A 23,801-nucleotide genomic window follows, 5' to 3' on the forward strand; every position below is an offset into this window, starting at 1 on the left:
CAGGAAGGAGATAGTTTTCTACATACCTACTCGTATAATCAACTTCGTAAAGTAGAACGTATTTCACTATTCCCAAACTTTCCCCAAAATCTGTGTGTATCTTTGTGTTCCTCATGATATGATGGGTCAAAACTTCAAAACGGTCCACATTTTAGTTTTTCAATCATTTTTGGAACTACCCAGGTGTTTGAAGAATATCCAAAGAAAAGTTGTAAAGCATCGAAAATTTTTTTTTTCATTTTTTGTGATGAGTGCCTACTCAGAAAATGAATTGTTGCGGAATTATTCTAAAGTGGCATTTGTGACGTATCAAAGTAAGTTAAAATTCCACGAAAAGTTCAAATATTCCCACGAAATTATTTTTTGAGCATTTTTGAAGAATTTTGAGCTCAAAATTGGGTGATGATTTTTGGGATTTTTGAAAGTGTACTTCAACATATCAAATTGGGTGAAAATTTCGCGAAAAAAATGTAATACATATTTCCACAAAAATGTTATTTGAGTATTTTTGAAGAATTTTAAGCCCAAAATTGGGTGATAATTTTTAGAATTTTTGAAAATTTTACTGCAACTTGTGGAAATAGGTTAAAATTTTGCGAGATGATCAAATTTTTCCACAAAAATGTTATTCGAGTATTTTTGAAGAATTTTGAGCTCAAAATTGAGTAATGATTTGTAGAATTTTTGAAAAAGTTCACTGCAACTTGTGGAAATACCTAGGTCAAAATTTTGCAAGATGATCAAATTTTTCCACAAACATGTTTTTTAAGCATTTTTGAAGAATTTTGAGCCCAAAATTGGGTGATAATTTTTAGAATTTTTGAAAAAGTTCACTGCAACTTGTGAAAATAGGTTAAAATTTTGCGAAATGATCAAATTTTTCCACAAAAATGTTATTTGAGTATTTTTGATGAATTTTGAGCTCAAAATTGAGTAGGTAGTGATTTTTAAAATTTTTGAAAAAGTTCACTGCAACTTGGGGAAATGGGTTAAAATTTTGCAAGATAATCAAATTTTTCTACAAACATGTTTTCAAGTATTTTTTAAGAATTTCGAATAATAATTTCGGAAATTTCCGAAAAAAGTGTCATGCAACCTGTTACAATTGTTCTAAATTTCCGCAGAAAATTAAAAATTGCTCTAAAACCTTTTTTGAGCACTTTTGAAAAATTTTGAGCCTAAAATTAACCATGATAGAGAGATTTTGCCTGTTCTTTGCCAGTATCTACAAAAAGACTCAAAAAAATGTGATTTTCTTCTGAAGTTTTAACGTAAGTACTTATATGTATAAGTATTTTGATAAATCGCATGACATTTTTTCAAAAATTCCAAAAATCATGACTCAGTTTCAGACTTAAGATTTTTGAAAAATGATCAAATAAAGTTTTTATAGAAATATTTGATTTTTTCGCAAAATTTTGACCCATTTTGATTAGTTGTGATGAAATTTTTCAAAAATCCTAAAACTCAATTTTGGGCTTAAAATCCTCTAAAAATGTCCAAATAAAATTTTTATAGGAATATTTGATTTTTTTTGCAAAGTTTTAACCTATTTACTGATCACACCAACAGACATGAAATATTGCCACAGTTTCAGTTTGACTTTCGAAAACATACAGCAACAACACACCAACTCCATCGTCTTACCGAAATTATCCACCACGGTTTTGAAAATAAACAATACACTGCCACAGCGTTTCTCGACATTAAACAAGCTTACGACTCTACATATATGGCATTCTGGTCTGCTACAAAAATTGGAGAATACTCAAGTACCTTGTTACTTATTTGATATCATAAAATCGTTCTTATCAGACTGCTACTTCCAGATTCGCATAAACGATTCACTTTCAGACCCTAAACCTATCTTCAGAGGCGTACCTCAAGGAGCTGTTTTAAGCCCTACACTTTTCAACATCTACTGCAACGACATCACAACTTCATCAAATGCTGAAATTCTTCAATTTGCAGATGATACCTGCTTATGCACTCAAAGTAATAATCTCTCCAGTGCAATCAACAAACTCGAACAAAGTATCAACACCACCAACTTCTGGCTAAAACCCTGGAAACTTAAACTCAATCCAAACAAAACAGTTACAAAAATCTTCACGCTGAGACACCACTGCAACCCTACCAGAAACATTAGTATTGAAAACACTACAATAGAATGAAGTGATGAAGCCATTAAATATCTTGGAGTATTCCTTGACAAACGACTCACTTTCACAAGTCACATCTCACAGAAAATGAAAGCTACCAACTTCAAACTCAAAACACTTTTCCCACTGATCAACAGAAGTTCACATTTGAAAATCCAAACAGCATTACTAATCTATAAGACTATTCTTCATCCTACTTTTACATATGCGGTTCCAGTGTGGTACGGTACCTCCAAAACAAACAAGAAAAAACTTCAAATATTCCAAAATAAATTTTGTCGAATCGCCACTAACGCTCCATGGTTTTGCCGGAATACTCAAATACAACGCGAACTCAAAATTGAAACGATTGACGACTTTCTGAAAACTGTAACTGAAAAATACCTGAACAAATAATCTGATAACACCCTTGCCTGCTGCTTCGATATCAGGCAAAATTGCCCTTCAAGACTCAAACCAATACTTCCTCAAAATTTCTTTTAGGTTTTTTAGCCCTAACTCTTTTCTTTCTTAAGTTATTTTTTTAAGTATCCTATTTGTAAAATTTGTGAATAGCGCAATTGCGCTGAACCGAATAATAATAAAAGCTATCTATCTATCTACTAGGTCAAATTACTCTTCCAAAATTTGTAAAAATCGTGATCCAATTCTGGGGTTGAAATTCTTCAAAAATGCTCAAGAAATGGGTTCGTAGGAATAAAAGTGATTGAACTCGTGGAATTTTGACTTACTTTGATATGTCGCAACATCATTTTTGAATAATTTTACTAGGTACAGTTTATTTCCACTCAAAATTGGGGAGCGGAGCGGTGTGACTTTAAAATTCTACCACTCCAAAACATGTTCGGTAAAAACCGTAATTTGGTTCTTGCAAATTTAAAAAAAAAACAAATCAAAAGAATGAGTATGTAAGTGGATAAGTCAGTTCTGCAAATTTAGCGGAGAAAATGAAAAATTGACAAATACAGTACAAAAATTTCAATGCAGCAAAATACTTCCTATAGAAATGTAAAAAAAATCCCTCAAATTGAGAAACATTTTAAAAACATTTCGAAAATTGCTTTATTCCTTGCTGAATTATTGATTGAACATGCGAAAAAAATATGCTCCAACAAATTGTGCTCATTTTACCGACATTTTTACGAATTGTGAAGATTTTTGAAAAATCCCCTGCTCCAAACGTTCATATTATTTTCATGTTGTATCTCATCTGATCATATCCCATGCCAATTTTTTGATCATTATCAACTTCAAAAAATCGAAAATTGGCTATTTTTCTCGATTATTTAAAAATGGCAATAATGATCAAAAAATTGGTACCACTGCATTTCAAAATATTTCCCCAGTTTCAGGAATGATATCTTTTTTCAATATTTTGACATAATTAATGCAGAATATTGAGAAAGAAAAAATTTTCAAAACATTAATTTATCCAAAATACTTGAGCGACCGACCCTAAAAATGGTTTTGGATTTTAACGAAAATAGCATAGATCGACACAGAATCTCGAATACATTCGTTTGGGATTGGACCATTTTTCACAAAACAGGTTGGGTAGAGGCTAAAGCGAAAAAACCAAATGCCTCCTCTTTGAGGTACCGTATTTCCCCTCCAGGGACACCTTCATAGCTAAAAAAAATTCTGAGTAATTTCGAACTCAAAATGAAGGTCTCTGCTCAAATTTTTTCTCGCAATCCCCCCCCCCCCGCCTACTATGTACATTACATACACATACCTAATAGAATTTCGATTCTCTGCCTTTCTCATGACATCACCATTTTGACTTCTTGACCATTTTTCATTTCCAGATGACACCTCAGTCCATAACATGAACGACAGCAACCCCGACATCAGCGACGAAGACAAAATCGCCTTGAACGGTAAACCAAAACTAGGAGCTATAACACGAATCGAAGTAATCATCAAAGAAAGCGACGAGTTCAAGGTAAGTCATCACAAGTCAAATTATTATACACACGTGAAAAATACCTAATAAACGTGGCAATTTTCGGCTCTATATTTTTCTACGTACGATATGACGATATAGAACGAGATTTTCGGTGTAAGTGAAATAAATGACCGACATTCATAATCATTACAGTTGACGCGTAGTGTTCAAATTAAAAATATAACTTTTTTACAAATGGATTCTATAAAAGCTGTTAGAATATTTCGTCGGCGCGCGTCAAACTCGACGAAAGTTTTTACACCATTATGCAAATTGTTCGTTGCGTAAAAAAAAATAAAAAAAAATAAAAAAACAACCGTAATCGTGCCTCTTTAATTCACACGCTTACCTATTTTTTTTTCGGGTGCAAGGCTCAACAAAGAAGGGAAAAAATTCCAATTCTTGCGATTCAAACGGCGGAAACGCTTCCATTCTTTTGATTCAAACGATGGAAATATTTTAACACGTTTGATTAAGATGAAAATCTCACAGACTGGGTGACTTTGGGAATAAAAAAAAAAAGTTGTAAATTCGCGGAACCGTGATAGTACATACCGTTCAAAAGTTTACCATTCGAGGCGATAAAAAGAAATCCAAATCTGCGTCGAATTCGTTTCGTTTGTGTAAAATATTCAAAATGTAAGGCAAAAGACGTTCCATCTCACGAGCTGTAAAAATTTACTCGTGTTAAAATATCGAGAATTGAAACAGGCGACTTCGTCACGAAGCCTAAAATTAGGATTTGGTTTAAAAAAATTCCCTTATCATTATATATTGCCTCGTTACACGTTTCATCCCCCTTTCCACGAGGTATAGTTTGCCTTCCAGTGTAATGTTACTGATAAAATTCACGACGTTTAGGAAACTTCTGCTACTATGATACCAAACACCGTATGGCAATTGTAAAAGTTTCAGGTACACTGAGCCTGTTGATTAATGAAGCATAAATTATCGTCGTATCTGCGAGAGAGAGAGAAAAGGGTGATTTTATAAAATATCCTCTTCATAAATACCCTCGTAAAACTCCAAACGTGGTTCGTACGAATTTGAATTAAATTTCTGCTCGTATATACGAGTATAAGTGTTACTCGTCTAATTGAAAAATGTTCTTTTGTATTTTATAGTTAGTTGTTACTTGAACCTTGGACTATTTATATAAATATATACGAGAATTCGGGTAATTTATTTGTCTCCGAGTTTTTCGCTCAAAATATTACATTTCTTCGTGGATAAATTTTTTAAACAACGCCCTGCGTTTCATAAATATATCTGCGAAAGTTACACCTACCTAACTTAACCTTAACGCCAGCGAATGTTTCTCTCGTTCTATACTATAAGTAAAAAATATTCATTACCCTGGGTATTAATTTAAATAGCAGTGAGAAAATTTTCGCTGTTGCCGAGGTATATTTTCAGATGTTGATGGGATATAAACAAGCCAACGATGAAATTTCTTCGCTTTTAAAATTATAAGTACGAGATTTTTTTTTTTTATTCTTTAACTGTATGCAGTATAACTAAATAAAAGCGAGATGAACTTTATCAATTTTTTATCAAGCAACGTATAACTTCATTTAACGTAGAAAACTGTACACAAAAGAGTTTTTGTAAAAGGGTGTTTTACATATTCTCTGCCAGAAGTTGTATTATACTCTGAATAAGCTATTATGTTTCGTATTAATTAATCATCCTCTTAACGAGTATACGTATATAACAATTAGCGTGGGCATATGTTTATTATTTTTTTTTCTTCTTCGCCGTGATGAACCTTAAAGTTGGATGATTAAGCGAGGAAATTGAAAAAACAGTGATTAATATTTTATACGACTTGAGGAAGATTATGAAATTTACAAATTTCAATCATCAACGTTGGAACAATTTAGCGGTGTGGAAAATTTATCCATGCGGGTTACTTACACGTAGACGTAGGTACTAGGTAGAGGTACCTCTTTAAGTAGGTATGTATGTACTTATTTGAATATGCCTAACCTTACAAGATAGGTATGGATTAAGTACCCTATTACGTGTAGTACAACGACAAATTTTCTGGGCTGGTGAGATTTTGAAGAGGCAATGGTGCTTTAAAATGCCATAAGTAAACTGTAGGTATGTAGACTTAATCATTTTTTCATTTTTTTTTTTTTTTTTTAAGTTGGGGATACAAAAAACGTTTTGAGATAATGTTTAAGATAAACAAATGATAGAAAAATATTCGAGTTTTTGACTTAAATCTTCATATTCTTTAAACCAAGGGTTTTAAATTCTGAAATTCACTGTAGAGATAGAGAAAAATGTTTTTTTTTTCAAAAAAATTGGAAGTGAGAGAAAAAGTTTTTAAAAAAAATTTTTACATCTTTAGTAGTTTTGCACCACTTGAGACTATATCTAAAATCGTTTTATTTTCTCAAGTAAGTGATGCAAACTCTCTTAAAAAAAGAAAATTAAAAAAAAATTGCAAAAAAATTTGCACTTTGAGAAAAATAATTTTTATGCGCAAATACGTATTTTCTTTGATAATCCAAACATGAAAAATTGACAAAATATGAGAAGTGTTGAATCAGAGAAACAAAACCAATTTTCTCTTATTCACAAATTCTGATGAGTAATTGCTGAGTAATTGTAATTTTGATGCATGATTTCATAGAATAATTTCCTGAAAAAAAGAGAAAAAGTTCATTCAGTGAGTTTTTTTTGTTAGAATTGGTTCGTCAACTTTTTTGCCTCTTTGAAAGTGGTTGAAATTTCACAGCTTAATTTTTCGTAGAGATTCGAATAATTTTAACGTTTTTTTAGGTGTTTTCATAGACCACAATCCATACACGAAAAAGTGCTCTAGAAGTTGACTTTGTATTTTTTTTTCGGGAACCAAAAAAACGCGCTGCCAAAATGAAGGTACTATGTGCCCCATTCAGAAAAGCGCAATTTTGAAATTTTTCCCTTGCACAAATGGGAGGTGGACCCTCAAAAAGGTGATTTTGGGGACATGGTCGGAACCACAAAAACTCGACGGGGTTGTGTTGGGGGACTTCTCCCGATACCAAATATGTGATTTTTTTCCGTGACACCCTGCACAACTGCATATTATGGCACTTTGAATGCGATTTTTATGCATTTTTGGCCAATTTCGACGATTAAATTGCTCTTATGACCAGAGTATGGCCTGGAACCAACGGATTCTTGGACGTGTGTTGAACGAGGATATTTGAAGCCCAACTACGCAAAAACGGTGAAAAAATACTTGCACAACGCGATTTTATGCGCACTAATGGGTTTGTCAGCTACCCCCCACCACCAGAATTCAACAATGCATTATATATCCGATAATATCGATGCGACCTATCAAAATGGTATAAAATTTCGCGCTGAACTCTAAAATCGCAGGCATTTTTCATTTCCACCCCCGCATGATGGCGTTTTGCCCCCCAAACTGAATCCAACTACATATGATATTGAACATATTTTGCATATTTCGCGTTGATGGTGAGGATTTATGTGTACGCAATCAGAATGAATCTCATATTCGTTATTTGATAATATTTTTGCTTCAAAATTTTTCATTCAACCTTCACCCCCTCCCCTCCCATTTCAGGACTATTTTAGAACATAGATTTTAAAACATAGACATGACCCATCGAAATGGTATAAAATTTTGCGCTGAGCTCGAAAATTGCAATCATTTTTCATTTGCACCTCCTCGGTGGAGTTTTGCCTCCTCCCTCCATACTTTTTTATCGTTCGATTAGGTATATATTTCCCTAACTTTAATGCTGTCAAATGATTTTATAGCATTCTAACATATTTTGACTGATTTTTATGTAATTCATTGTGAATTTTTCAAAAATTTCGAGCATTCAGCGTATCAAAACGAAATATTTCCTCGGTACCTCCTGGAAAATTCTGAATCTAAAAGGATTATTCCTTATAAAAAAGAAAAATTGAAAAATTAAAAAAATAATTTTCCTACATTATTTCAATTTTTAATTTAGATTTTAAAATTTCAACTCACAATCTCCCAATAGTAGGGTAGGGGAGGGGGGTTAGGTGGAAATCCAAAATTATCATCACAATTTTCAGATATCATTCCACAAATTCTTTTAATACACCCCGAACTCCATCTCCCTCCTAAAAAAGTCAAGAAGAAACGACCGGTCAATGCCTACTTCCATTGAAAATTCACATTTGAAGAGTGATATTCCAAAACTCGCTTTGTCCATTTTTATCAAAGTTGGGTTTTCAGTGGTACCTGGTAGATGAAGTATTAACTCACATTCCTACATCATCAACCTACCAAAATGAGGTGTTAAACTCACCTAAATAGCCAATTCACTAAAAAATTAAAAAAAAATAATGTTCCAAAACGTGCTTTGTCCATCTTTATTGAAATTTTTTTCAGCGGTATTTAGTGGATGAAATGTATACCTACACTCCTACATCATAAATCCACCCAAATAAAGTGCTAAACTCGCCTGAAAAGCCAATTTGCCCGTTTAAAGGGGAACTGTTTTTCCTCTCTCCTGAAAAGTTGTGAAAATGGACAAAGCGAGTTTTGGAATATCACTCTTCATTTCCTAAAAAAAATCAGAAGTAAGTACATACATTTAAGAAAAAAAACTTCAACGATTGTTTGACATTTCCAGAACTAGGTACCTACTCTTAAAATTTCAAAGATTTTCCAGCGGTATAATAAGATATAATCTGCTACCTATGTGGAAGGTTCATGGGCCTGACGAGGATAACAATGACCTCGTAATTTCCAAATAAGCAAAGCGTTTCAAATTTCTCAGGTACCTATTAAAAACTTGATGTATTCCAAAGTGCCTTTTACGCTTCAAAATTCCACCCACCCAATATCTTCTTGAATTAAGTACCTACAGGTTTGAAAAAAAAATACATAACCTATTTTTTGTCCTATCCATTACACGAGAGTCTTCTCAACAGTCCAAACTTACGTAGGTATCATGCTTCAAACTTTTTCATTTATTATATGCAACGCGTAGGTACCTTATCTAACCATCCGGCTAAAGTTTAAATGACTTTCTTCCATAAATTTAATCTTTTAGCTTTGCAATTTCGTTATTATTACACGTTTTAATTTTGTTACGTAACAACTTTTTAATGAAGATTGATTCCAGACTGTGTAAAAAAGTACTTACCTAGTTTTTGTTGTTCTTTTTTTTTCATTTCTAATTATTTAAATTGCCAAAAAATTTCATTATACATGAGAACAACGATTTATTAAATTAGCGAGTACACAAGTTAGGCTACATGCAAAACATAATGTTACACATTTTCTCAGCTTTAAAATTTATCTCAACTTTATTGTTGCTTCTTTCGTTTACGTTCTCTCAAAATATATATTTTTTATTTTTTTGAAAAGAGAATCATTCGATCGAATCGTTAAAGAGTTAATCGAGTGACAAATGTGTTTAAACGTACGATTAACGAACCATTCCCATGCAGTGAATTTTTTTTGGTAATTCGATAAGAAAAATTTTCGCGGTTCATTTACTACACGTCGAGTTTTTAAAGTGGAAATATATGTACGTAACATTTTCAAAAAGTAAAAAAAAAATGCTATTTCAAGATACATACATCGAGCTGTATTCTCTTGAAAAAGCAATCGAAATGGTGAAAATGCATCGAAATCTTTTATACATCGAACGGTTGTGGTTATATCGATGTAAAGCTCTCTTCGGATATGGCGCGAAGTGTTGCTGGTTGCGGTAACTTGTTAGAATGCAAAGTACTTAGACGCTCTGCGATGGTTACGAAAACACTCCACCTCCCCCTTCCACGCTGATCTTGCCCAGAAAAGGTTCATTCTTCGTGGAAAAAACATAGGACTACAAAACGTGCCGCGGACGAGTTGAATGAAAATGTGATTTTTTTTCCTCGTTTAATTTATGCCCGTCCAAATTCATCGTCGGCGGCGGCGAAGAGAGGCATCGAGGGTGTAGGATGCAACACGACATAATTTACCACCATCTGTGCTGGCCTGAAAGTTAATACGGGCTTTTTCATCAAACCGTAAAACCGTAATTTTTCAATATTTCGCATCTCGAAACGTGAAAATGAAAAGTTGTTAACTCGTGTAAAAGTTAGACGCTCGTAAAAACCACACCGTCATAGAGATGAGTTTAAAATCGATACAGGCAAGATTTTAATTCGCTTTTAATGGTATTTTGCTTTTAATCCGTTTAAATTTTTGGCCAGAATGGCGACATTTTTACAAATTTTCCTTTCCATATTGAATACTCGTACTTAGATTCGTGACGGCATGGCACGATTCTGGTAATAATTCCTCGTCCGCAGAAGGAGAGCGTATCGAATAGCTTTGAATGTTTTTTTTCTTCTACCCTTCTGCAAAAGTGTGTACTCGTATACGATTGACTACGGGTAATAAAACGCTTTTCCTTATCTACGGTGCGTTTAATGTGCTGAAATAAAACGAAGTCGACCTCGATGCCGAATTTACTCGCAGTATACATTTTTCGCTTTTAATGAAAACTGTAAATTGGACTCGAGAGAAACACAACCTCCACTCTGCTCCTTTCTACCCGACTTAGCTCAGCTTATATACGAGTACGTTGATCAAATAGCACAGAAATTGCGATATGGCCGGTACGTTTAATTTTTTCAATCCGTTTTCAACGCGGTGGCCGTGAATGAAAATAATGCTCGGACAGAGACACACAACAAAAGAAAATATGACGGATATTAAAAACACTGATGGTGGCAAAAAAATATGATTAATTAGAGCCACAAAGTGCGTTAATCTGAATTCCAGCTCGCAAAGCCGCAGAATTATTTTTTATTTGTGTTTTATCTTAGTTTTTATGGCACGAATGAAGTGCCTATAACGTTACGTGTACTGTATTGGGAAATAAGTTGCAGAAAGGTTCAAAAATACCTTTGTTTCGTGGTTATTTTTCTAATCGGATTTAAAAATAAAAAAATAAATCACCGATGGTATCTGCTGCTCTATACTCCGTACGTCTACGTCTCGTCGAGAAAAGTTTAATGGCCAGAAACCAACGTCAACTGGAGTTGGTTTCGGTCTCCGGGGAAGATAAGCTTAGTGGCCTTTTTCATTAAATATGTGTCATTGCAAATGAAAAATCCCCTACAAATGGCTTAAAATTGATTTCCTATCAGGTTTTCACTTCGTCTTGCGAGTTTTTCAATCCAAACTTTGGTGTTGGCCTCGCTGTATCGTACTATCGACTCATCTATTGAGAAAGATGACCCATAGATGACCTTGTCGAAAAATGAACAAAATCCTATACAATTCGTTCAGTTTCTAAAAATTCTAGTAATTTACTTCGCCATTGGTATAGAAGGATATTTTGAACTTGGATTGAGATAATAATGTTAGAAAAAATTCGATGAATGGAAAAATTTTGAAAATATTTCCGATTTTTAGGACACCAGTTCATCTTTACATTTTTTCCACTTAATTAATGAGTATTTTTCAAAAAATGAAGAAATTAAAAACTCAAATTTCAGAGATCACCACCGATACTTTTTATAAGCTGAAATATGTATGTCCGAACAGACTACAGTCACGAGACGAATTTTTTATGTTTTAATGACTTCTTGGTAACAGTTTCACCAAAAGTCACTATCACCAGGTAAAAATCGAGCAAATTCTGGTCATCGCTGGGTAAATCTGTCACCAAAGCGTTACCAGACAGTTAAATATGGATTTTCTACGTTCTGGTGACTTCTGGTGAATCAGTCACCAGGAAGTCACCAGGATTCACCAAAACTAGCCAGGTAAAAAATCGAGCAAATTATGGACATTGCTTGGTGAATCTGTCACCTCTGAAGTCACCAGACAGTCAAACATGAATTTTCTACGTTCTGGTGACTACCTGGTGACTGATTCGCCAAAAGTCACCAGGATTTACCAAAACTCGCCAGGTGAAAAATCGAGCAAATTATGGACATTGCTGGGTAAATCTATCACCAAGACGTCACCAGACAGTCAAACATGAATTTTCTACGTTCTGGTGACTTTCTGGTGACTGATTCACCCAAATTCACCAGGATTCACCAAAACTCACCAGGAACAAAATCAAGCAAATTAGGGTCATTTTTCAGTGAATCTGTCACCTCTGAAGTCACCAGACAGTCAAATATGAATGTTCTACGTTCTGCTGACTTCCTACTGAGTGATTCACCAAAAGTAACCAGGATTCGCCAAAACTCACCAGGAACAAAATCAAGAAAATTATGATCATTTCTCGGTGAATCTGTCACCTCTGAAGTCTCCAGACAGTCAAATATGAATTTTTTACGTTCTGGTGACTGATTCACCCAAAGTCACCAGGATTCACCTAAACTTACCAGTAATAAAATCAAACAAAGTATGGTCATTTCTCGGTGAATCTGTCACCTCTGAAGTCACCAGACAGTCAAATATGAATTTTCTACGTTCTGGTACTTCCTGGTGAGTGATCCACCAAAAGTCACCAGGTACAATATCAAGCAAATTATGATATGATCATTTCTCGGTGAATCTGTCACCTCTGAAGTCATCAGATGGTCAAATATGAAGTTTCTACGTTCTGGTAACTACCTGGTGACTGATTCACCAAAAGTCACCAGGTTTCGCCAAAAAACTCACCAGAGACAAAATCGAGCACATTATGGCCATTGCTTGGTGAATCTGTCACCAAGAAGTCACCTATACCTATGTCAATATATGAATTTTTTATGTTTTGGTGACTTCTTGGTGACTGAAGACGCAACGTTCAATGGGACAGGGAAAACCAATATCCCTTCGTTTCCCTTTCATCCAACTCCAAAAAACCATTAGTATTACATAACAATTAAGTAGGTACAGGGTGCCCAGAAATATCGAGTACCCCTAAAAAAGTTTTCTACAAAATACTTTGGTTGGTCACAGTGAATGATAATAATTATAGCACATGATTGGTTGTTGGACTGGAGAGATAACATTCCACCAATCATATGCATCTATTTCACGTTGCCAACCTATATTTTTAATGAAAAACTTTTTTAGGGGTCGCTCGATATTTCTGGGCACCCTGTAGAGGTAATCCTATTTTGCTAACTCATTTGCCTTCCAAATATGTATCGATTTCGTACGTGTTAATAAAATTGCATAACCAGTTTGCCGTAAATATGATTTTTTCAAAACTGGAAAATTCAAGAGCTCGCTGAAGGCATCTTACAGCTTCTTTTATCCCTTCCCTCCCCTCCAAAAAAAGTTGATAAAATAACGGTTTTTTGATGAAAAAATAAGTCAAAATTGAATTTTCAAAAAATCCTCAAAAATCCAAGAGAATTTTGAGTACTTACCTGAAATTTGGTGTGGTGGTGGTTTTGGTTTTTGGCTGTGCGACGGATACATAGAGCGCGCTGCTACACACCGAAATGTAAAGTTGAAAACGGGTCCACTTGTACAGAGAGCATAGGGAGAAATAGCGTTTTTTAATTTTTACTCAAAAACGGTAGGGTTTTTTGCTATTATGTATAAAACATTATTTTAAGAGAATTTTCATTTCCGATTTTTTGATGTAAAAAAAATTGAATTTTGATAATTTCATTCGCCCATTTTCAGCATTTTACAACTTTTTAATTGAATTTCTCCGTGAGTATTGAAGCTAAAAATCTGGTAATTATATTAATGTAAAGAGGAGAAAATGCTGATTACTGAGAAAATTAAAAAAATTGGGATTTACCGATAAAAATTTTTGTGAAATGTTGAAAATGGGTGAAATTTGCTACACGAAAATTGAATTTGTCGCGTTGGAAATGGTCGAAGCTCATTTTTTTTAATACCAAAATATCGGAAATTACCTACAATAGAAACCTCGTATGTCGGACTTCGCTGTGTTTTACAATCTTGGATTTTTGCCGATTACAGCACGGTGGGGCATTTTCAACTTACAAGGTTTTTAAATTCAGATTCCTCGTTTTTTTTTTTTTGCTAAAGAAACCACAAAAAAAGCATTTTTGAAAAACCTGGACTTATGTGCTATTTAAACCAAGCCATTAATATAGCAATATTGTAATACCCATTTTCATAAAAGGAGACTGAAACAACCCAGGAAACTACTGTGGAATAAGCCTACTAAATACAGCTTGCCAAAATACTTGCAAAGATGCTAGCAAGAAGAATCAAGAGCCATGTGGAGCCAATAATATTGGAATGCCAAAATGGATTTTGAAAGGGAAGGCCATGCATAGATGGAGTATACATACACAGTGACTAAAAACTAAAAAGTCAGTATTCTGATTTTCACATTTCAAAAAGTTTCAGTTTGTTGAGAAAAAATCAAAAACTAAGCATCTTAGAAAAAAACTAATGACATCATGTCGATTGGAAATTTAATTCTATACAATTTTCCTCGACGTCATTTTTCCGTTGAATGCTTTGTTCCACCTCCAGATCAAATTTGCAAAGTGAGTTTCATAGAAACTGATCGGGTGGTGGAACGAAACATTCTACAGAAAAATGACGTCGATGAAAATTGTATAGAATTAAATTTCCAATCGACATGATGTCATTAGTTTTTTTCTAGGATGCTTAGTTTTTGACTTTTTCTCAAAAAACTAAAACTTTTTGAAATGTGAAAATTGGAATACTGACTTTTTAGCCACTCTGTATGCAATGAAACTGTTGATGGAGAAGAGACAAGAGTATAACCTAGAAACCCACATATGCTTCATTGATCTGGAGAAGGTGTAAGATGAAGTACGAAGGAAGAAGTTGTTTGAAATCCTGAGGAAATTCGAATTGAACGAACAATTAGTACGCTTAATTGAAGAAAATCGATTGACTTTTAGAGACTTTGACTTTTAGAAACTTGAAAGAAAAAATATTGTAGATTTGCTGAAGTTACCTATGTAACACTGAAAGAAATGATTTTCAAAACGCCGCGCTGTATTCAGTCCAGAAATTGATGCAATGGTTACTGCACAGTACAGTAATTTTCAAATTACCTCATTTTGATGTAATGATTACATAGTTCAAATCAGAGAATGCATCAAATAATGGAATGAGTACATCGCTAGGAAGGATTTATTGCATCACCTTCCAAAATTCATTTCTATGTTCTCATTACATTTCTTTGGGGACTCAGTCCTGCAGACATGGTATTCAGAACATCATTTGGTGGGTAATAATTACATCGTATAGTATTACATTCCTTAAACATGGCTGAGAACCATGTAGTGATTTACTGAATACAGTAAAGGATATACTGAGTACATCGTCAGTGGTAAACATTCCCAAACAGTGAAAAACTTATAAATACTTCGAGGGCCTGAATCAAATATTCTACTCGCGGCCATGTTGTTAAGTGTAGGCAGTTAGAATGAGAGGTTGTAGGTTCGAATCCTGGTAAGGTAGGAAAATTTTTGTAGGGATATTAGGTCTTGTAAAATTCGTTGCAGTGAAAATCATTTAGATGTGCGGAGAAACTTGAAATTGATAATACCTAACCCCACTTTTTAAATACTGTTGAATAAAAACGATGGAATGGTTACTGCACTTCTGTGTAATAGTTACTTCTCTAAATGTGTACTGATTAATGCGTTTCATTCCTATACCAAAATTACCGCGTTTTAATGCACTGAGTGCATTGTTTTAATGTAACTATTACTGTTTATTTCTTTCAGTGAAGACTTTCAAAAACTTGAGGAAAAAAATATTGTTGATTTTCTGAAGTTACCTATGTCAGATTTTTAAGAACTTGAAAGAAAATTGATTAATTTGGTATGTATTAGATTGACTTTTGAAAACTCGAGGAAAAAAAGAGTATCAACTTTTCAACATTAGGTATGTCAAATAGGGTGGAGGAGATCAATAAATTAGATACTAAAATTGTACCTTTTCAAAAATGGCTTTCTGATATTTTGTCAGACTTTTTTTTTCAAATTTTGGAATTTTGAACATTTGAGTCAACTTGAGCAAAGAAACATAAATACATGATTCAAAACTTTTCCTTTCAAAACTTTTCCTGGAGAGGAACCTTCACAACCATTTTTTTCACTCTTTAACCCTTTTTGAGGACATTTAGGTCTAATTTTCGTTCAAGTATCATTCGGACCCAATCGAATCTCTTCAATAAAAAGCCAATTTAGAAATTTCAGTAAATTTTGTTCATTATAACTTCGATCTAGTTTCTCGAGGAAAAGTCAGGAAAAAATCCTACCAAGTTAGGTAACTCGTACCTACTACACTGTTCCCTTCCACAACACGTCATTCGTTCATTTTTGTAGGCCTATATGGAATAGGACATGGCTCATCTCAACATGCCTAATGAGCTCTCACAACCTTGCCATAAATTTTTCTGTAAATTTCAACTCGTAACAACTGTACCTCTACCTACCTTACAGTTGAGCAAAGGCGAAAATGAATCATAATCTCGTGCACCCTTCTCCTTAACACCTTACCTATTCGTACCGTTTGTAATATCGTTAGCATTGTACCGAAAGCGAGCACCCGGTTAATCGTTTGCCAGTAAGACGTGATGGAATATTAAATAGATTAGAGAGCTGGTTTAGGTAGGCTACCTTTTACAAACTAAAACAGCAATAACAACAACAATAATAAAATGCTACACGATATGACCCTCCATCTTAACAGCCTACTACCCTTTGACCTAATTATGACAAAAAAATCCTATTTTGGTCAGCTCTTCTCTTACGTTCACAACACATGTTCAAAAAAAATACAACGAATACACCAGAGACCAACTTGAATATTGTCTTTCGTACGCTAGAATATCTTGAAAAAATATTTTCAATCTGGAAACAATTTCGCGTATTGTTTCTTTTTTTGCTACCAAAAACACATGCCAACCTGCGAAGTTGGCAGAAAAAAAAAGTGATACAAATTCCAACCACTACAGTGAAAATATTAGGTAACGCAGCGATTTAATTCGATCGCCATGGTTACGCGGATATGCAGATAAATAATAAGTTTCCCGTTACATATGGAATAATTTCATTTTAAACCATATGTATACCTATTTAAAAAATCGTCAACCTGTGTCACGGTCAAAAAAACAAAAAAATAGTCTAAATTTTTTTATTCGCTCGTAGAGTAGATACACGAGTAGGTATACGTTATTCCTCCATGACATGGAAAACATTTCAGAAGAACACTCGTTCGGCAAAGCAAACCTGACGAGTGTTTTTTTTTCTTCGGCTCATTTTAGATAAAAACAAAATAACGCCTTAGATCAGTCCTTTCTCGAAAAAATAACCTCATCGTTGTTACCATAGTAACATCAGTTTTTTTTTTTGGACAAAGGGGAATATAGGAACAAGATGTCTTATACCTACATCTCTTGGAAGAAATCTAGAAATGTGGATATGATGATGAAAAAATTTAATTTTCTGTTCAAAAACTAACACAGAATTACGTAAATATTTTCAAACATTGCAATTTTATCATTTGATGGGTTAAGAGATCGTTTATACTCGAGTAAGTATCTTCAATCTTCATTCTTCAAACTGGTCGATGTATTATTTTATGTACCTACTTTATGACCGATAACAGATCGAAAGATAAAAAAAAATCCCTTTATAATGTTACAACAAAGTTAAATCTGTTTTTCTTTGGAAGGCTTGTTTATTTTACGTTAAAACTAAAAACTTGTTCTATATAATACGCGATGCCTTGATGATAATGTTGGTATACCCAAACGTTGTCGGTAAATTAACGATGACATTAATATTTTCTCTAATTGCGGCCAAGCTTTCGTTCTTCCATTAGTATGTTCTTGACTCTGCATCACCTACAAAGTCTAATTAATTTATTGTCCTTTTTTTTACACGACCCCAAGTATTATATCATAACGTATTAAACCCTGGTAAAAATATATTCACTTCAAAAGCAGAACCTTTTAGATTTTCTTTCTAGGAACTGAGACGTAAAATAATATGCTAAAGGATCAATTTTAAGACCGATGCATTTATACTTATAAAGATAAATTCCCTCACACATATGAAGCCATTTGAAAAATACACCCTTAATTCACATTATTTGACGTTACACGAGATGAAGACGACATTAAGACACCCACGAAGATGGAGCTAACATGTAGAAAAATCTTGCCAGTGGATCACTGGCTACCTCGCGTAATGCTCATTTTATGTAAACGATTTAATCTCGCATGAGATTCGGGAACTGCGTTAGGAAAATTTAATATCCAGCTCCGAGTTTATTTCCTTTTCATCTTTTTGTTGCATAAATACCCGCTGGTAAGTGGCGAATGAAGACGAAGCGGTACACGGATTAAGAAATTCAAAGCTGTTACCATCTTACGACGACGACTATACAGTTGAAGGAAAACCAGCGGAGAAGATTTAGAACCACAGCAAAGGGTAGCTTTTTCCATACCAAGTCGACAGTCGAATATAATACAACTTACAATGGAAATTATTAAAAATTCTTCGGCGAACGTGAACCGGAACTACCGATGGCTCAAGAACAATAATAATGGAAACGGGCGTGAGAAAGAATTCTCGATTTGGTTCAGCGTTTTGAAACCATAACATAAAGTCAAAGATCCTTTGTTTCGAAGGCGGAATTGTGGAAACAATTGCAATATTTTATAGGGCACAGATCGCTTAAAATAACTACTTATTTTTATTCGAAATTAATCGCCGGAGGCCGGAGGGTCGGACAATGGCTAGATGGTGATGGTTTAGCTTACGAAATTCGAAATGTTTCGAAAGGGTCGTATAGGTACGATTATTACTGAGGTTGGTATTTGGGTATTTATACAGGGTGTCCGATCGAAGAATTGTCTCTTTGCAATAGTGATATAGGCAAACCATTTTGAGTTCTGTACGGATGCTTACTTGTTTCAGAATTGAAGGGCTAGCGGGGTTGTGGATATAGGTAAATAGGGAGCATCCATATTAAATTTTCACTCCAAGTTCAATTTAATAAATTCAAGTTTATTCTATAAGTACCTTTGGTACAAATTTTGATTTCTGAAAATTCTCCAAAATTCAAGAAATGGACTCAACGACCCAATCTTGATTTAGTTTTGTTCGGAGCTGAAATTTTTACTAGTTTGAACATCTCTCTTGTTAAATGGCTTCCTACAGTGCTGGTCAAAAAATTGAAATTTTCCACAAAAAAAAACAAATTTTTGGCCCTATGTAAGTACATATTCCTGAAGTTTTTAATCACAATCAATAAATTTGGTATCAGTGTGTAATAGAGGGAGTTAGAATTATTCGGAAAGAGGATAGTTATTTTAATTTTATCCTAAGAGTGAGGTTGAAAAATACTTCTAACGAAAGGAGAATTTTCCTTGGAAGTGCTAGCTCGAGAGAATGAGTCCAAATAATATCATACTTCACTATTCACCAGATATTCAAATAGGTGTGTAAATAAAAACATTGAGAAGACTATGTACACCTATTTTAATCAAACAATTTACAATTTGTACAGATTATACTCATGAGAGTTACGTATTTAAAGCTATTATTTTAACAAAAATGATTACAAGCATTTATAGACATCTCGTCCATCTAATATTAGAAAGCATATCTTAAAAATATAGGGACACATTAATGTAGTTAGGCCCTTCGTTGGTGTGCTACCAATCAAGGTTCACACTAAATCCCCCAGATTGGTTGCACTTCTCGTTAGTATACGATATATTTGTATCTAACAAAAAAGTAAGGGAGGAAAGTACATTTCGATACTTTTGTCAAAACACTGTTCACTTTCACACCCCTTCTGCATGGCTCACTAATATGTACTAGGCCTTAACAGTGTGTCTGAGTAGATAAATATGTACCTTTTTTCCTGGGTATGTACATGTGTGTCCGGATTCACCACGAAAATCCTGGGGTACCTCACCCCTCAACGACATAACGGGGGGGAGGGTGAGTTGTTATAAAATTACGTTAACCACCTTTTATTGGTTCACTAATGGAAAAAGAGATCAGTTGTGGCATATCCTTAATTACATAAAAGTCACTGTTACTTGACGAGGATCTTGCCATTGCGAATAGCATGAGCCAAGTGATTTGGCTTGATCGAATGATCCTTGATGGAGCATCAGATCATCATAGAAGATTACACGTTGACCTTGACCATGAAGGGGGGTGGATCTTATAATTCCTCCTTACATTATAACCGCTAGAGGAATATTATGACAATTCCCTCCTTATGCAGTTGGGCCATACCTGTACCTTACAAGTGCAAAAAGTATTCATCTGGTAATTTCCTTTCTATGATCCTATTTCAATTTGAATGTTCAGCAGCATCTCAAAAAATGTTCTCTCTTTTCCAATTTTCAAAATTTGAATACTGATATCTTTTTGTGCCAAGGGTGTACTTGAAATTTGTGTAATCATCGATGATTTTTCAAAGATTTTTTTTGTGATTTATACCAATTTTCAAATGTCCCTTTAATTGTCTAAGCCTAGTCATTTTTTCATTAATTTTCTAATTGTCTTAAAAAATTACTAAAATTAGACTACCAGACAGACGACCTTGTACAGCCCTAGCACTGTGACAACCTCGAGAAACCAATGTTGACGAGTCAATTACCTTAAGAGATCAGACAGGAAGACAGACAACTTTGAGAGACTATAGGTAGACAGATAAATGACCTCAAACAGGTCACACAGACAGACAGACAGACAGACGACCTTGGAAAGCCCTACTCACAGGTCAATGACTTTAATAAGCCAGACAGGCAGATAGACGACCTTGAAGGGTCATACACACAGGTCAGTGACCTTGAGAGGTCAAACATACGGGTCAGTGACTTTAAGATGCCAAACAGGAATGCAGACGACTTGTAAGATAGCCATGTAAGATTAGTGACCTTAAGAGGCTAGTCATATGGGTTAATGACATTAAGAGAACAGACAGGCGATCTTAGGAAACCATACCGACGGGTCAATGACCTAAAGAAGCCAGACAGACGACCATAGGTAGGTGAGTGGCCTCACGAGGCCGGTCACAAGGGTCAATGACCATAAAAAAACCAGACAGAAGTACAGACGGCCTTGAGAAGGCAGAAAGACGGATCAATAACCTTAAGAAAAATTGTAATTTGAGACTTTTCAAATTTTTCCAACTTTTAAGAACTCATAACTGATCGCGATTTTATGAGGAATTCTTAAAATTATACCAGACTTTTAAAACCGTAGAAAAATATGAACAATTTCTCCCAATTCAATATTATTATGATGAGAGTTTCCAGTCTTTTGTCTGATTTTTGGGAAGTTTGAAAAATATTTAGATGAATTCTTGAAATTTAAAATTACTTTGATACCTATATAGATCGGGAAAATAACGTGAAAAAGCGAGGACCAAAAGGAAAAAATTGGCACATAAATTTTTTCTTCGGGAATGTGTTTAGTAGAACCCCCTGAACTACCAAAAAAAAAAAACGGACCCTCCTAACCCTGGAGCTAATTTTTTAGGGGGCTAAAACCGGTTCCGATTCACGTTTTTTGCGATTTACTCCGAAAATATTAGGTTTACGAGAAAAACTACCATGAATAAAAATGTTCCCCTTTAAATTCTCGACAATTTGATACTACGCTTGATACCCATCCCTCAAGAGGGGTGTCTCAAAAAAGGGGTCTTCAAAAAAAGTCAGTCCAATAAATTGATCAAAGTTACCACTTAATATCATTCATATTCGCTCAATTTTTTTTACAAAGTCTACTCACCCAACTACTAATTACACCATCATTGATTGGTCTTCGACCCTCCCAAGGGGTTGGTGGGGGATGCTTGATTTTTCAATCAACACACAACTGAATCATATACTTATTTGAAAAACGAATCTGTACATGCGATATATCGAATAGTATGTTTTCGAGGTCGCTGAATACGAATATCAACTTATTTTCTGGATTCAACTCCTCAAAACCCCTCTGTGCCCCAAAAAGGGGGTTAAAATTTTGAAAAAACCGTGAAAAGTTGAGTGATATATCGAATGGTACGTTTTTGAGGTCGTTGAGTACGAATATGAACTTATTTGTGTGTCTCAACCCCCAATGTCCCTCTGCCCCCCAACAAGGGGGCCAAAATTTCAAAAAATCATCAAAAAGTCGAGTGATATATTAAATGGAAAGTTTTTGAGGTCGCCAAGCACAAATATGAACTTACTTTTTGGATCCCACCCCACAATGTCCCTCTGTGCCCCAAAAAAGGGGTCAAATTTTGAAAAATCGTGAAAAGTTGAAGCATTTTGTTTATTTAGAATAATTTTTTCTTGAATAAAGACTTTGAATGAAGTTTTTGCTTTCGTGATGATTTCGGATACTTGGATTTTTTAAATAGGTAGGTAAGTATACCTACTTAGTTTGTAATTTGGAATGAATTTTTTTAGAACAATTTCAAACAAATTTTCTCTCGGGGATTTGATAAAGTCAATTTTTGATTTAGTAAAAATTCTGTGGTGATTTCAAATGGTTTTTTTTGTTTTTTTCAAGATGAGAAATTTTTGCATGTTCTATTGTGTAACTTTGCCAAGCTGCCAACTCTATTCAAAAACCTGCAGATATGAATTTTTATTAGAAATTTTCTTCAATCCTTTTAAGGGGGGAGGGGAGACTAAAATTTCGAAATAAAACTAGGGTGTGTATTTGGTATGGATGAAGAGTTGACGTTTGATTATGATAAATGATTGAATTTTTTCGTGGTAATTTTTGGTGGATCTTTTTGTGATTTAAACTATCTCATTTTTTTATTCAGGCTAAAATTTGTTTCGTTTTCAAATTAATTTTTTCGTGGTGGTTCTTCGATAACAAAATGTTCAACCCATAATCGTACCACTAATGAAATTTTAATTTTCAATAATAATCAATGGACTTTTCTTATGACCTTTCTTATTACTTTTCAAAAGCTGTTGGATTCGTCTAAAAATAATGCTAGAAAAATCTCATATTTCATCTCAAATTCCCAATTAACATTAATAGGAATACGTATTCCACGAAGTCTCATCGGTCTTAGAATCTTATTTTTTGACTATATACTAATTCGTTGGTTTAATTTATTTCAAAAACTGAATAAATGTTGGTTTTATTGTATCGTTGAAATTACTCAACGAGCATTTAAAACGAAACGCGTGCACTTTAGGGTCTAAATTAATACCTTTATCGACGGATCGTTTAGACACGTTTCGTATATTTAAACGCGTATAATTCGCAATAAAAAACTAAACCATGAAATTATTTCAAATTCAATGAATTCGTCTGCCTTTTTTTTCTGCGCAAAATGCAAATTAATAACGATGGTATAAATGTAGATATTCTCCAGTTGAATACAGAGCACAGGAACATCGAAGGCCTACTCGTGTGTTTAATATAATGGGCGATTTGAAAGAAAAAGAAAAAAATGAATATATGTTTCGATTTGTGTAACAGACGTACAACTTCCTATATTTATCCATCACCCGGTGTATAAAAATTCTCAGCATAAGGGACTAAAATTAGAAACACGCGATTTAGTGATGTTTAAGTTCATTTTGTACGAACCGATACACTCGTCTCCTGACCTACATAACTCGTTTCGTCGTGTTTATGTACGAAAATCACGCATATGGTTTTTAAATAACATTTTTTTCTTGTCATATTTCCTATATACTTAGGTAAATATATTGTAGGCATACTTATACATATAAAAAATAAAGTACGACCGAATGCTTAAGAATTTGATTGGA

General features: G+C 34.1%; 1 protein-coding gene and 1 long non-coding RNA gene across 3 annotated transcripts in view; one reads left to right on the forward strand and one right to left on the reverse strand.

Moving 5' to 3' along the window:
• The window catches only part of LOC135844002 (uncharacterized), a 60,955-nt gene extending 56,981 nt beyond the window's left edge, over nt 1-3,974 (reverse strand). For both annotated transcript variants that reach the window (XR_010558429.1, XR_010558428.1), the window contains exon 1: nt 3,898-3,974. This is a non-coding gene — a long non-coding RNA (uncharacterized LOC135844002). The remainder of the gene's footprint in view (nt 1-3,897) is intronic.
• Nucleotides 1-23,801, forward strand: part of Calx (sodium/calcium exchanger 3) — a 130,586-nt gene that overhangs the window by 62,196 nt on the left and 44,589 nt on the right. Inside the window, exon 3 of the mRNA XM_065362071.1 lies at nt 3,971-4,107. Within this exon, the coding sequence (XP_065218143.1) occupies nt 3,971-4,107 (137 nt within the window). The remainder of the gene's footprint in view (nt 1-3,970; nt 4,108-23,801) is intronic.

This window comes from Planococcus citri, chromosome 4 (assembly GCF_950023065.1).
Source record: "Planococcus citri chromosome 4, ihPlaCitr1.1, whole genome shotgun sequence".
Classification (NCBI taxonomy): domain Eukaryota; kingdom Metazoa; phylum Arthropoda; class Insecta; order Hemiptera; family Pseudococcidae; genus Planococcus; species Planococcus citri.